The following is a 16,172-nucleotide window of genomic DNA, read 5'->3' as shown; positions in this document are numbered from 1 at the left end:
CCTTTTCCGTTTACCCCAGTGCCTGATTTCAGTGATTTTACATATATGATTTGATTCTGTTATCTTTGCTCTTTGTGGGGTTACAAAAAGGATGCTGTATAGAAGTTTATAGGAAAATGGCCTTAGCCTCCCTTACTCTTTGACCCCAGTAAACACTTTCCTGATGACTTCATATGATCAATCACTAGTTTTAAGCCTTATTACAAAAGCCTCATCCCGTATAATGACAATAAAGGCATACTATTATTTTATTCTATTATTAAATATTATATGTTGTTTTGTAAATTATGATGACCATTAGAGTCGAGACGGAGGATGAAGAAGGCTTTATTGTGTAACTGACAAGCTGGTAGCCTAAAAGCGTGCCTCTGATTGAGTTTCTTAGTCAGAGCTGCCTCTTCCCCATTACCTCCAGTTTCAAAACATGCTTAACTCTGGATTTCATAACCCTAACCCTTTGCTAACTAAAAGAAGCATAAACAAATACATTAAAGATAGGTGGAAAAACCTGAGAAACAGCCTGCAGAAGCAGCCTAAAAAAAGGTCAAACCTACAGATATATGGAGCGGTGAAGTCAGCCAGTCTAACATTAACATCTAAAATAACTACAGCTGGTTAGTCTCGACTGTAAAAAGAGTCGAGAATTACACATGTAAAAAACCTGTAAAATGAATGATAAAATGTGGACTGATGGTGACATGGTTTATTATATGCTTATTTAGCTGCATAGGATTATATATGTGCCCAGTGTCTGTGACAGCAAACAAATAGAATTTTGACTAATAACAAATGTTGAATTGAATGAATGGATGAAATACATTTACATGCATTAATCCAGTCCTGCAGACCCCGCGTACGTGATCCCAACACGGACATGATTCCAAACGCCTGTGCAGTTCATGATGTTTGCCTGTACACCAGCACAGCTGGGAAGAGCTGCTGGTGGTTCAAGTCCAGCTGCCTTCACACTCTCTGACCGGCCGACCACCTTCATTCGATTCATCAACAGCAGATCGTGGAGGCTTCCACACTCGAAACACCAAATAAAATAAAAACTCAAAGAGGAAATTTCTCAATACGAGTGATTTGTTTTAAGGCCAAAACAGGGAATAAAGCAGCCTGCTCCTTCTGCTGGGACGCAGTTCGCGCAATTTCCTCTGCCTTGTATAGTGACTGCTGCAAAATCAGTCATCATAAAGTTCAACCACAAACAGGGAAATCAGAAAGAGGTACAAAGAGAAAGAAGTGGGAAAAAAAACATTAGAATTGCAAAGACACACTTAAATATAATTACTAAATAAGCATTAAGATGTTTTACTGGCATTACAGTAACGGTGAAAGCCTCGTACTGCAAATGTGACTATTGCGTATATGTATTAATAGTTCAGATTAAAGCATTCAGAGTTAAAGTAGTCGTACATAATGCATAAATAAGTTCCCTGAGTGAATGTTTTTGGATTATAATATAGCTGCACACACAGGTGGATTTTATGATTCGTGTGCACAGGTTTTAAAACAGTTTCATGAGCTGATGGAAGGAAGTGGCAGCAAACAGGTGGATTAAAAGACTACATTTCTGAATGTTTGACTAAATTATTTATTTATTTAGTGCTTTAACTTCATTTTGTGTTTTATTAAATATACAAGCCCGGTTTACTGAGCTTTTCTGCAACAAGAGAAGAAGAAAAGCAAAACGTTTATGAACGCGTGCAGCTGAGAGTGTTACCACGAGGGGGCGATATTGCTCTACTTGCAGATGCAGTGCACTCAAAGGCATTTTCTAGAATATCACAGCCCCCCCCCCCCCCCCCCGCCAAAAAAAAAAAAAAAACACTGGCACTTATTTATAACATAAAATTACGAGACCAATACAAGTTCAAGTATTTTATTTTAGTCAAGCAGCAAGAAGTCAGGGTTTGAAAACTGGGAGGCAGCTGAGTTTAACTCAGGTAAGCACGAGAACAGAGCGGGGAAACACCGGTCAGGTGCCGGAGGAGGGGACAGATCATCCTGTTTCATGTTTGCATGTTTGAGTCAAGTCCTTGTGTGATATTTCCTTGTGAGCTTGCAGGTGGGGAGTCATTGGAGAGTGGGCAGGGAAGTGAGTTTTTTTGAACAGACATTGGATCTGTAGATGATGTGAAGTTATTTGGTTATTTTTCTTATTGTGAAATGTACTGCAAAACAAATGGAAGTATATTAATTTTGCAATATTCAAAGTCTGCACATAAACACTGGGTATTTTAGTTCAGGCTAAAGACGTTAGTTTGCAGTACTGCAGTGAGTTTACAGTGATGCACTGGAGTGGAGCAGAGATATCAGTTTGAATTTAAGCTGATGATGCTGATTAGATCCACCTTGATACCAGAATATATGAATCACGATAGCTCGTGTAACCCCAGCTCATATCTTATTGAATTCAATTGGCTAAATCCACAAAGAGCAGCAGCACAGGCCAGCTGATCATAGCCTGTACACAAAATCTATTGGAGCTCACAAATAGAAATGATTGTGTCTTATTTCTAAGTAATTGCCCACACTGCACCACCACAACCGATCTTAGGGTTCCCCCTTTCTACCAAATCTCACTTTAACCCCTGACTACACTTATTTTTCGGTGAAAGTGTGGAGGCAGTGTCGCCTCCTGCGAATGCAGGCAGGAGCAAAATTTTGAATTCCCTTTGTTTTTCTCTGCTTGTGTTCTATATAATAGATGTTCAAGCTGAATAAATCTATACGAGTTTAGGTTGAAATAAAGTTGGCAAATTCCTAACAACTGTTGGAGTTTTCTAAATACTAATGAAAGGTGCTTTCTTTGTTTATCACCTCTTTTAGCAGGGGACACACTGAACCACCCTTTATGAAAGGAGACGAAATAATGCCATTACCCTGCATCACCTCTCCAGCAGGAAGAAATGAGACATATTTTTATCCTTAGAGTGCAACCTTTTTTCACCTGTGGTTCTTTTTTATATGACTTGCATGAAATGACACGGCAAGAACACGTCAGGGTGAAGCACGACGCGCCGTCACGTAGTTAAGAAGCTTTGTGTAAGTGTAGTCAGATTCTCTCCTCCTCATCAATCCTCCACACCTTTCCTTGACCTCATATTTTCCACTGAGGTCACGGAAAAGCCGTCAGGAAGAGCCAAACCCAACAAGGTTTTGTGTACAAGTTCGCCCTCTAGTGCTCACAGAAAATAAGGCCATCAGTAAATAACACAATACGCTTTCCTTGGTTCTCAAAGCTGAAAACAAGTCTTTTATTTTTGTCCTTTTACATATATAATACACGCTGGTAATAAGGCATAAATAATACTGTGAGTGCAAGTTCTATCCTGAAGCAACAGCCTGTACTTGAATCAGCCGGTGATCTGCAGAGGCATCTGTCTTTGGATCAGTAAGTTCAATCTAACTCCGCCTCCTGTGGACCTCTAGTACCGTTCTCCACACATGGATCCACGGCTGTGAGAGAAAAATGGGAAAAATTCACACTTGCTCTTTTCTCACCAGAAGTCTGAACTGCTGCGTTTGGGCTGACCTATGAGGCTGGCACTGAAGGTCGTCGGCACAGGGGCAGTGGTCGCGGGGACCCTCCTGATCCCAGGCCAGCATGTCCATCAGCAGGTTGGGGTGGCTCAGACAGGACTCCCCCTTCCCCGGTTTGGGGTTACACACTGGAAACAAAAGCTCTGATGGAAGCAGCAGAGAGAAAAATACCTAAAGTTTAAAACTGGATTTATTGAGCCTGCTCAGGGTCCCACAGGGTCCCTCTCCCCCAGATCTTAAGACAAAAGCATATTTCCATGTTTGTTAGTTTGTTTCCAGGGTTGTTACTCCTGGGCTACATTTGATTCCTTGATTCTCGCCAAAAGCGTGGAAGTAATATCATGTTACATATTGCTTTAAAAAAGCAAACACAGATCCATTTAGACACGTTAAGCTGGTCTGTCTTGTGTTTTATCCCAGATGAAGCTCACCTGGTTGAAAGGCACAGCAGAGGTGTGGCCTGCAGTCACTCTGACCCTGACAGATGGTTCCCTCTGTGCCTTCGGTGGCATTCACTGTACACTGGCCCCACACACACATCTGATCAGAGCAGCACTCCTCATCCTTAGTGCAGGGCTATGAGAGATATGCAAAAACAACATGGAGGCTAACACTGAGCTTTCAGACTGGTTGGACTGACAGTGCAGAAACCGCTGGGTTCAGTTATGGTGATTATGTTTGCATACATGCAGTCAGTCATACTGTACTGGAGCTGGAAGGTAATAAAGCAATAAGAGGGGCAGTGGAGCGCTCAGTGCTAACTGTCTGTGGCTTTATCACTACTAGTTATGCTGCTGTTGCTGATTATTGTGGCTTTAATGGAGCCCATAAGAACCACAAAAGACAACACTGAGGGTCTCCCCACCATATCTGTTGGTATACAGGGGAGGCACTTGGAGTTCTCAATCTCATACAGGCAGTATTTCAGGTCATCGCAGTCCTCGTCCACCATGCATTCCTGTGGGATGAGACAAATCAATTATTGCGTGATGAAGCAGAGAATTTATTGTCATTTTACAAAAGAAATGAATGAGGCTTGAAAAAAAATCCTCATCTTTTAACAGACATCATCATCACGAAGCACTCGGCCAATCAGAACTCAGCTTAGCTGAGTGCCGTTTGCCCGTATCGCAGTAACGTTATTCCACTGCACCCCCGCATAATGACTTCCTGGTATTTGCCAGGTCCATCTCCATGGAAACTGCGTCACCGACATCACCAGTGACATCTGAATGAAACAGAAGGGCTGGAGTCTCTCGAGTCTTCCCTCCTTCTGTCCTCCTCACTCGGTTTGCACTCCAACATGTTGAAGGTAAAGAAATTATCCTCAAATATGCGCCCTGTCCAGAACGACTCCCAGGATGATAAAACACAAACGTTTCAACGTCTGAAACAATCTGGGCTTTTACAGCTAATCTGGAAACATGATACACTTACTGTAAATTGTGTTAATTGTGAGTTCACTGCAGGAACACCGAGTACACCAAGCAACAAACAAACTGCTCTTTTAAGGGTGGACTAATGATGGATTTGCCTGCAGAACAAGTCTAAAAGTCTTTATGCTGAGGAGATATTTGTGATTTCGCTTGACTTGTTTCCAGTGGTGAGAGGAAACAGTGCCTGCCAAGAACAATCGCAGCCACATGGCTGGATTTCTTCGAGCGTGCTGCCTGTAAGAATTTACCACAGGAACAGAACTAAATCCAGGGCCATCTTTAAGCTTTTCCTGCTCCAAAATGTCTCACAGTACGCAATAAAACAAAATGTTTGTGATCTTTTACTGATCTTGAGGTTCATGTCATAAAGAACGAGACACACGTAGTGCATTTTATCTTAATGTAACATTAACAAATGCTTCCAAAGACTGCAATGAAAACAACCAGCAAATATCAAAAGCTATATGTAAAGTACACAATAAAAAAATGATATCAGTCCTTAGCTTTAGTGCCTTCGTGGTCTTTAGCACTTCTTGGATTTCTTTTTGGTTTGTGAAAACATTTCAAATCATCCAAGAGGTTTCTTCAGCTCTGAAAACTGATGGAGAGTCTCGGGAAGTTTGACTACAAACATGATTTTAAAGTGCCCATATTATCCTTTGTGTTATATGGACTTGTTGTGCGTATAAAAGATTACAAAGTTGCAAAGCCCAAAGTCCGCCTGTTATTTTTAGCAGGTCAGGAAGTCAAGCTCAGCCGCCAATCTCATCAGATTTCAGCCCCAGCTCACATAAGCTGGTGGATTAGCAGCTCCCCTTCAGCTTATCCTGTTAGCAAACCTTACAGAGGCGTGCTACTGAGCTGCAAGCTGCTTTGTAACCCACCTCTGCCCCATGCTGTTCATGCTATTTCTTCCTTAATCAGCGTCATGTCTGTTGTCTGCTCTGTTCTGTGGGTGATTCCTGCAGTGCTGACCTTTCTCTCCCTGTATTTAAGGGGCTGGCTCTTCCACCTACACTCTGCCGCATTGTTTGGTCAGTAGTAGTAGTATCATTCAGGCTCTTTAGTGTTAATTTTTCCAAGTGTTTCCAAGTTACTACCTTAGAATTTCCTTGTGCTCCAGATTCCCCCCTTGCGTGCCAGCCTTTCCCCACAGTGTTTCACTCTCTTGCTCTCCAGCCTGGCTGTTGGCTTGGCCGCTCTCCTACTATCCCTCTCCTCTCTGTCTTCTCCTCTGAAACCTCCACTGCACATTCTGAATGTTTTAATAAACCTTGTCAACAGATTTTCCTGTGTCCCCTCCTGCTTCTGAGCCCACCAGCTTTGGTTAAATCACAGCAGCAGGAGGATTTTGCTGCTGTTCTCCCTGCTCTTAGGCTTGAAATACCACCTAATATACATTTCTGAGTAACAATCCTATTTTTGACTGACTTTAGAGCAGCAACAAGACGTTGGATTAAAAACAGAGTTAGCCTACATGCTCTTTTTTTTCATCTCCCCACATGTCGACTAGATTTTTCTGAAGCAGTAGCGTTGCCAGGCCAGTAGCTTATCTAATGTGACTTAATGAATACAGTTAAATATATGTGCAGTTTTTTTAAGAGAAGCAGACCTTCCTGGCTTACATTCTTACTCGCTTGCCTGGCATTTTTCCCCCAGCAGTGGGCTCTATTAACATAACCACCATCTGTACGGCTGCCAGGAAAGAAAAAGATCAAAACCACCGTCATAAAGTAAAGAACGGGCAGCAGCAGCAACCTCGGTCCAAGCTGGCCTCCTCTTGGTAACAACTATGAAAAGTATACGGTAGGGTTCTTTGCTGGATGAGCTCACCCTTCATAAAAACAACAAACCCTGAACTAATACAAAGCTCCCACAGTTCCAGAAACCTCCCCTCCTCTCCGTCTCCTCTTACATATGTGGAATATTTAAAAAAAAATGCATGTGCAGAAACATCACACTGAAATAAAGCACTCTAAAAGATGACAAATAAATGATACTGACTGATGCTCCCCGATAATAAAGATCCGACCTGAGCTTTCATCTGTTTCCAAGAGGCTGCCTTTAAACTTTCCCTGGCTGTGAGAGGAGGTCGGAATCTGGGGGAGCTGGATTTTGTGTTCCTTCCCAAAATATTTCCAGAATCCCAACTTGACAGGCTAATAGCTTTTACGCCATTAATCTCAGCCCACAACGCTGACTCTCATAAATATAACAGCTTCATGGCAGCATCGGGAAAAGGTGAAAGCAAACCGGACTGAAGTCCAAGGAAAAGAAAAAGCCCCAAAATAAATAAATAGAAACATGTTCCAGCCACCTTTATGAGAACTAGCTTGAATTTTAGACAATCAGAGTGATGCCATTTTTTAAAATTATGACTTTTTTGGTCAGCTCGAGTGTTTTAGGGTTAAAACTTACTTTAAGTTGAAGTTTGGACCAAACGGAAAAGGTAAAAGACTCACATGATTCACGTTGTTCCACTGGCTGGAGATCTCCATATGAACATGGGACAGATGAGTCTCTCCAGTTTTATTATTAGTTTCCTACAAAAATGGTAAAGAGGATGACATACATATCAGACCAGGGGAAGAAAAGCAGCCTTTTTCCCCCTACAGATTATTTCTAAACCCACTCAGACGCTGGAGGCCATGAAACGAATGGCTCCTATCTGGGAGTTACATATTTTACCTTGTCCCTTCTGTCTAGCACCTGAACCGCTCTCTCCCCGTTCCTTATCACCATCGTAGTCTCATTGTGGTAGTCAGGATGCAGCTCCAGTGAGGCTGAAGAGGATTTCTTACTCTCAGTAGTTATCTGTTGGATTGAACATTAGTCCATAAATCTGATATGAAGAACGCCACATCTATTATCCATATTCAGGGGAGAGTGTGAATCCTTAAGGTGGCTATGAGAAGTTACAGCTGATGCAGAGTGGAAACCTCCCAGCAGCCCAGAAATGATGAAAACCAGACGCTCACTGACATCAGGAAACATATCAGACCTGCTGAAATTCAATTATTGGGAAGGAAAAAGGAAAATGAGAAACTCCAAGCACTGAAGCCTCCAGAGAGTCCTGGCTGATACAAAATAAGAGCTGTTTGTATGAAGTTCTTACAGGAGCTCCTCAGCGTTGCCTTTTCTTGTATTGAACAGACCGGGAAATCTCTATTTTAAGCACCTACTATCATGATGAATAATTATAGTACTCAGCACGGTGTGGGCCAAAGCAGGGAAACTATGTGAAGTGTTGAGGCACATACCGAGGCCTGCTAGTCAAAGCAAACAGACCATTAAAACAATCAAACGTGGCATAATCCATCCAGACACTTACTCTCCCCAAGATTATAATAAAAGTGTCCCGCTTATAATTTAATATGGACACACTGCACTTCTCTGCCAGCCAACACTGACTTTATATGAATGGATCAAATATGACGCCAACCTGGTCCACTGCCTCCTCCAGTATGTGCTGAGTGTCCTCCATCAGCTCCTCTACCTCTCGGAACATGTCGTTCAGGCTGACCGGGCCCCGCTCCAGGCTCTCCCGCAGGAACAAGGTCCCGCTCCTGGCCGTGCCGACGGCTGCCCACAGCAAGCACAAACCCTGGAAGAGCGACAGCAGCGTGATGCCGGACATCTTTCCTTCTCTTCCTCCTCGTCTGTCTGCGGAGCAGCAGAGGGGTGTGACGCACGCAGGGCGCACAGCTGCACACAGCTGGATCCGTTTTATTTGGAAAGTATGAGGAGCAGCGGCGGCGGTGGTGGTGGGTGAGTGGGTGGTGTGGGGAGGGGAAGGTGGGGGGGTTGTTATTAGGAGGATCAGGTTTAATGGGGGTGGAAGAGGTTCACGCTGCATTTCGTGATTTAAACGTCAAACAGAGTCTGGCCTTTCTAAAGACATCAGTGTGAGCCGGACTGTAAAACAAACATCCAAAAAGGCAGATGTGATCCGCAAAGGAAAGTTCCCACCGAGGCCTGCGGTTACTCACCGGTCACTGACAGGAGGAAGCACTCAGCAGCCTCAGCGTAGGTCTGCCTGTCTCCTTCAAAGTCCGAACAAAGTTTGGCTAAAGATATTTATGATGATTTATTACTGATGCTCTGTCGCAGGGATACTTACTGTTACTGCTCATGAGGCTGTATTGTTGGGATTTTTGTACTGGTTTTGATTTTATTATCTCGATGATGAGTTTCAGTTTTGTGACGTGCCCCCTCTGTCTGGTGTCCCTGGTTTCTCTTGTCGCTAACGTCTTAAGTATGTTGGTTATTTCCTGTTTTATGTTGAAGGTTAGTGTTCAACTTCCTGCCTCTGTCTCCCCATGATTCCCTGATTGTTTTCACCTGCTGTTAATTGGTTCCTCCTGTGTCCTGCTGTCTAATTAAATCTGTGTGTATATACAGCCGTGCGTTCCTGTCTTTGTTGTTGTTTGTGTAATGCTCTTGTTTCCCCTCATTTGTGCTTTTTAGTTTTTACCTGTTGAGTGTGTTGTTATTGTTCAGACTTGGTGCTGCCAAACTTCACCTTCTGTTAGAATATTCCTCCCTCTGTGTCCTCTGTTTTAACAGCTATAGTATTTTTAATTCTCTGGTTTCTCTTTTCCATTGCATTTTTGGATGCTGATTAATGGACTCTGTAATCCCTAGTTCTTGTTTTGCCTATTGTGTTTGACAAAGTGAAACACAGGAGAACTCACTTTTTTTCTGAGTTTATTCTTGATCACTTTTCAACTTACTTCCTGTCTTATTTTGAAGGTTAGTTCCACATGTGGTTTTGTCTTTGAGTTTAACTGTTCCTCGCTATCTCTCTGGTGTGTATTTAGTTTGTATCTGATTTTGCTGATTGCACCCACCCAAAATGATGCAAGTGTCACAACTTTGCTGCAATCTTTGATCAACTCTGTGTGTGTGTTTTAAGCCCCTATCTAAATGATTTAATTTCAGCAGTTAATGGGATATAAAAACTCTTTAAAGTTTGGTGACTCTGCCCCAAAATGAGTTTTAAAAGAACTTTCTGACCAGTTTTATACTCTTGCAAATTACACATGCAGTTTCACAACTTTGCAGGTCCAGAAACCGCTGTGAACCTCAGTTGTGCACATGTGCAATAATATGATTGTCTAATTACTTTTCCCAGGACTCTGGGTGTCTGCTTACAGTCTCTGATTCCACCAGCTGCACCAACACGTTTCAGAAGTGGGTCTCTGCTTTGCAACAACAACGTGTAGCCTGACAGTGATGATGCTGTGTGTAAGCAGAATGCTGATTGGTGGAAAGGGAGTGACAGATGACCACAAAGAGGAAGAAGCCTGAAAAAATAATCTAAGAGTTTGTGTAATTTTGTAGCACCGTTTCACTCACAGTTCTTTTTCTCAGGGCTAAGAGCTAAACTAAAGCACCAATAACAGCGACAACAGGTGGTTACAAATATTATTTGATACTGTCCCCTGGTGACAGTACATAGTTACAACATGTAGTGACTCTGCAAAACTCTATGTAAAGTCAGCAGACAATCAATGGCATACGCTGCATCATAACTATAGCCTAAGCCAGGGTGGGCATTTCATTTTCCAAGGGGGGGGTGACATGAGTTCGGCTTATTGGTGCAGCCATCCACATCAGTCCCAGTTTCTCATGTGGGAAAATTAACTGCACACCCCTGGAAGCCTTAGCCTGGCGCACACCTGCCCAGAAATGTAGTTTTATGCTGCACATATACAGGCCTCGACTGTGATACAGTGGGGGGAGAAAGTTTCAGAGTTCTAAATTGATTTGTATGTAATTGATGTGATACAAGTATTTGATCCCCTACAACCCAGCTGGAATTCTGGCTCCCACAGATCGGCTGTGCACCCATGTGGCACACAGATTACCATCATCAGACACTCCTGATCTGTCCACAGAATCAATTTCTTCCATTCCAACCTCTCCACCATCATGGGCAAAGACCAAAGAGCTGTCAAAGGATGCCAGGGACAAAACTGTAGACCTGCACAAGGATGGAATGGGTGACAGGACCATCAGCAAAGCGCTTGGTGAGAAGGTGACAGCTGCTGGTGCAAAAATATAACATGACCATCACTCACCCTCAGTCTGGAGTTCCTTCCAAGATCTTGCCTCATGGGTTCAGGATGATCATGAGAAAAGTGGTGGATCAGCCCAAAACTACACGGGAGGAGCTTGTTGATGATCTGAAGGCATTTTTGGACCACAGTCACCAGGAACACCATCAGTAACACACTATATAATGGACTGAAATGGACAGCGCCTCAAAATCTTAGAGGAGAACCTCCTTCCCTCAGCCAGAACACTAGAGATGGGTTATGGATGGGTCTTCCAGCATGGCAATCACCCAAAACATATCGAGGCAATAGAGGAGTGGCTAAAAAGAAGCACGTTAAGGTCATGGAGTGACCTCGCCAGTCTCCAGACCTCAATCCTACTGGAAATCTGTGGAGGGAGCTGAAGCTTCAAGATTCTAGGCAGCCGCTGAGATCAGAGATTTAGAGTTTCTGTAAAGAGCAGTGGACCAAAATCCCTCCTGAGATGTGTGCAAACCTGCTGACAAACTACAAGAAGCATCTCACTGCTGTGCTCGCCAACCAGGCTCTCTCTTTTTCTAAACATGATTTTCAAGCACATATTGGGATCTCTGTCCTAATACAAGAAAGAATGAAAGCTGTTTTGCAAAGTGGTGAATGGAGTAATTAGACTCCTGAGAAATTTCCACGTTCCCGCTTAGGTAAGAAAACTTCTTTCTGCTTCCATTATTTGCAAGGGGTCTCTACAGCAAATGGATCCACGTGTTTGATTTGACAGGGATTTGTCTCAAGCTGGGGATTTTCTGCAGGTCAGGCAGATGTTTGAACTGCAATATAAGGTGTAGACTGACACCAGAGTTTTAAGAAACATGGGTTTTATTTTAAATTACTTTATAAGGTCAGCCAAAACAGTTGCAACCCAAAGAACAAGAAGTGGCATTTCAAAAGCTGACCTCAGGCTCGCCTTTAGCCACACCTCATTAGGCGTGGTCTATCAGCAATTAACCAAAGCAGCACCTGAAAACTCTTTCACTGCCACTATAAAGAGAGTAGGGGTTAGAGGGGCGTAACAGTGGAGCCACTTTATTCTTACTTCAGTAAAAGTACAAAAGGTTTACAGCACAGTGCCACCCCGTGCCCCCCTGTGGACGCACCCCTGGACTTGCAGGAGGAGGTGACATAAAGCAGGATAACGCATTAGTATAAATGTCTCCTGAAGATCGAGGTAACAGTTTCTTTTTACATCGGTCCCCTGATGTGGCCCAAAATGAACGCAACTGAAAAAGTGCAACACATTAAATATTAAGTAAATATCAGAATGACACTTATAATTGTCTTAACTACAGACCCAGAGAGTGGCCAATGCACTCATAAAAATGTGCTACATGTGACATGCCTGCTTTGAATAATCTTTATCTCATCTACATGCACTGCAAATTTAAATATAGAGCACAGTGTGATTGTAGCGCACAGAGAGTTGCCAGTGTAACACAACTGCACACAAGTGAACAGAGAAACACCCTCTTCTTGTCCCTGTTCTTTAAAACAACACAATTACACGATGAGAGCCGGGATCTGTAGGCTGTCAATCCAACCAACAAAAATAATGATGCATCGCTGCCCCAAACTGGAATCCAGGACGTGATGTAAATTAGTATGAATGCAGCAACAACGTGTGCTTACACACATACACATTCAGATATGCAAAAAAAAAAGCCTGTGTGTATGTAAAAACTAAATGTGATGCATACGTATTGTTTAGTAAAATGAAACAAGTAAATTATTTTTTATAATCTATAATAACTGGTTGTTTGTATTAAAACATTTGGGTTTTTTTTAGGCCTGTTATTTTCATTGCATATGCATGCATTTATGCACCATGTATTATATATTTAAATTGTAAAACTATATAATGCTTAGTTTCTTTTTTTCACATCTATCTTTACTGAAGGCAAGATGCAGCAGTGACCACTAGGGGGCGTGCTTCTGCCTGCTTTCTGTTTGTAAGTCTCACACACACGGAGAAATGCTGAGGAAGAGGCTGATCTCCACATGATCACGGTGCGGACTGATGCTGAGCTCCGACCTGCCAGAAGCACAACTGTAGGAAACAAAAAGGTCTTTGATTTCCATATTAAGAGCCTGTTTTTTTTTTTTCCCCAGAAATAAATAAAATATCTCAAAAGCTCTGCACACGCACTAAGACCACAGGCTGCACGTTCTCCTTTTTGGTTCTTTCGGGAACATGGATGCTGTAGATGTAAGCTTTGTAAACTCTTTATAACAAATATATTAATATGCAAAGTATCTTAAAAACATCATTTTTCAGTTACAGATCCTTCTCTTCTGTTGGGACTGCTCATGCTCTGCTCTTGCATATGGAGCCTCTTGTCTGTACTGGATACAAGCTCCATCTTTAGTGGAGTATCTGCGTAAAATCTGAGTTTTAGTGAATTCAGGAAGAATACTTTTTTTTTTTTTAGCATCCAAAAAGCGTGCTGCACTCACCACAACTGACTGATAGAAAATCTACATTTTTTCTTAGGAAACAGAGCTCGCTCATCCCCTTTTTGTATGGAGCCTCTGTGTTTGTGTTCCAGTTCAGCCTGTTGTTGATGTGGAGGGCAGGGTGCTTGTCAGGAATGGAGACAGCACAGTTCCCTGTGCTGCACATCAGCAAACCAGACAGACCGATGCCCAGTCTCACATAGTGCAGCCTGCTTGTTAGTCAGTAATCCCTGAGATGGTGGACGTGTTCACTGACATTTCCCACGGCGTCTCTCTCAGTAGCAGCAGTTGGATCGCATTAAATACAGAAACTGGATTTCTCTGGATATCAGTGCGACACAAAGACACAATTTTCAATGCCACAAACTTTTACACAGAGGTGGAAACATGATGCTTTGGGGCTGTTTTTCTGCTTGGGGTTCAGGACGACTTCACTGCATTGAGGAGCCGCTGGCTGGGGCCATGTACCGTAAAATCTTGGAGGAGAACCTCCTGAAGATGGGTTATGGATGGGTCTTCCAGCATGACAGTGACCCAAAGCATATCGCCAAGGCAACAAAGGAGTGGCTAAGAAGAAGCACGTTAAGGTCACGGAGTGACCTCGCCAGTCTCCAGACCTCAATCCTACTGGAAATCTGCTGAAGGGAGAGGGAGCTGAAGGGAGCTGAAGCTTCAAGTTTCAGGCAGCCGCTGAGATCAGAGCTTTAGGGTTTCTGTAAAGAGCAGTGGACCAAAATCCCTCCTGAGATGTGTGCAAACCTCCTGACCAACTACAAGAAGCATCTCACTGCTGTGCTCGCCAACCAGGCTCAAGCACATATTGGGTTCTCTGTCCTAATACAAGAAAGACTGAAAGCTGTTTTGCAAAGTGGTGAAAGGAGTAATTAGACTCCTGAGAAAATTCCATGTTCCCGCTTTGGTACGAAAACTTCTTTCTGCTGTTCCAGTACTTGCAAGGGGTCTCTACAGCAAATGGATCCACATGTGTGATTTGACAGGGATTTGTCTCAAACTGAGGACTTTCGCAGGTCAGGCAGATGTTTAACACTATGGAACTGAAACCTGATTCATAAGGGAATGAACATCATCCCAGGAACATTTCTGCAGGCTCCTGGGAAGCTAGGGTGCCCAGGATTTGCACAACCAGTGCTACAGCCATATTTCCCTGAAATCCTGAGTAGCTTTTCCATGCATACAATGCAGATTTCTTCACTGTCAATCCATATGTCATATTTATCTGGTTTATTTACAGAGGCTTTTTGGTTTCTTTACTTTCCTTTGTTCTTTTCTCTGAGTTCTCTTTTTTTACGCCTGATGCCTCTCAGCAAGGATCCACGACATTTTCATTTAGCCCCACAAGAAGTTTATGCCTTAACATTAATTAGCATTTGTGTGTCTGTGTGTTGCACTCTGCAGTTTATGGATGCAGCTTACTAGATTCCAACAAGTTGTTGGGTAAGGATTGGTGCTAGGGTAAGAGCTTATTTTGCATAATTAGTTTCTTATTAATAGTACTCTTACACTCTTATATTAGTACTTACACTCTACCTTGGCATAACTTTTGAATTACAGTTTCCCTTTTCCTGAAATTTCCTAATTTAGGACCTAAGATTCCAGGTTCCATGAAATCTGTCTACAGTCTTCGCAGCATAATGCAACCTTTCCTCACTTTTAAAACAACTTCCATGGGTTTCATGCCGTGGGTGTCACCCTCACTGGGCAGGGCGAGGGCTTTAAAGTACCCACCTTTGTTAGGTGTGCCGTGTTTTTCATGTCATGACCCAGACTGGAGACTACATGTAATTACCTGTACTACTGTAAAAGCTCCAGCTGTAATGTTAGGAAGAGTCTGGGAACCACTGATCCACACACACACACACACACACACACACACACACACACACACACACACACACACACACACACACAGTGAAAGGCTTTGTCATTAGCATTAAAACACTGCTTGGCTGGGATGCTCAGTACTGACGTTTGGACCCTGGGTCGAGCTTCTGAAGCGCAGATGTTTTGAAACACTGCTTCAAAGTGCGATTCAAAGCAGCCGCGTCACGTGACCGTGGCTAAGCGAGCTGCTGTTTGTGGGCAGGTGAGACACCAGGATTCCCACTCAGTCAATGAAGGCTTCACCTTCTTGGGTTCTGATTTTGAGCCAGGCGGCATCCACATATCTGTGCTGTCCTTTTGAAGGAGCAAATAGTTTTACTTTCCACTTCCTCCAACGTAAGATGAAATCATCTTACGCTGAATCCACATGAAGCCAGTGCTCTTTGATGCGGTTTGTATACCCACAACTGAGGCAGTGGAGGCGGTCAGAAAATGACTACAGCAAGACAGCTCCTTTCACAACGGAACCAACTTTACCCCCGATCAGATTAGCACACTGATAGACCTCTGCCTTACTCCCACATATTTCAAATACAACGAGGGTGTCACCCACACTGTAGCCAAGCTTTACACGGAGGAAGTGCTAAGTAGGGTCACCTGATCCAGTCCTAACTATAAGCTTGATCAAAAAGGAAAGTTTGAAGCGTAATCTTAATCTTAGAGAGGGTGTCTGTCTCCCAAATCCAAACTGGGAGATGGTTCATTAAGCAATATCAGATGTGGGCAGTTAATTTCCTGG

General features: G+C 43.1%; 1 protein-coding gene across 1 annotated transcript; it reads right to left on the bottom strand.

Moving 5' to 3' along the window:
* Positions 1-3,239: 3,239 nt before the first annotated feature.
* On the bottom strand, positions 3,240-8,841 carry dkk3b (dickkopf WNT signaling pathway inhibitor 3b). The gene is made up of 7 exons (XM_030731995.1): positions 8,428-8,841; positions 7,674-7,799; positions 7,448-7,528; positions 4,415-4,507; positions 3,981-4,125; positions 3,542-3,692; positions 3,240-3,465 (listed from the first exon to the last, which is right to left on the bottom strand). Exons 1-7 carry the CDS (start codon positions 8,839-8,841, stop codon positions 3,435-3,437), a joined length of 1,041 nt encoding a protein of 346 aa, XP_030587855.1. The 3' UTR covers positions 3,240-3,434.
* Between the last annotated feature and the right edge of the window lie 7,331 nt (positions 8,842-16,172).

Source organism: Archocentrus centrarchus, chromosome 6 (assembly GCF_007364275.1).
Source record: "Archocentrus centrarchus isolate MPI-CPG fArcCen1 chromosome 6, fArcCen1, whole genome shotgun sequence".
Taxonomy (NCBI): domain Eukaryota; kingdom Metazoa; phylum Chordata; class Actinopteri; order Cichliformes; family Cichlidae; genus Archocentrus; species Archocentrus centrarchus.
Note: the sequence above shows the minus strand (reverse complement) of the source record. Positions and strands in the feature narration are given on the sequence as shown.

Excerpts from the sequence above, each read along its gene's own strand:
- dkk3b (XM_030731995.1), bottom strand. The coding sequence starts at position 8,841 with ATGCAGCGTGAACCTCTTCCACCCCCATTAAACCTGATCCTCCTAATA. Across the intron at positions 4,508-7,447 it reads AGTGGAACAACGTGAATCAT|GAATGCATGGTGGACGAGGA; the intron begins GTGAGTCTTTTA and ends CTCATCCCACAG. Across the intron at positions 3,693-3,980 it reads CTGCTGTGCCTTTCAACCAG|AGCTTTTGTTTCCAGTGTGT; the intron begins GTGAGCTTCATC and ends TGCTTCCATCAG.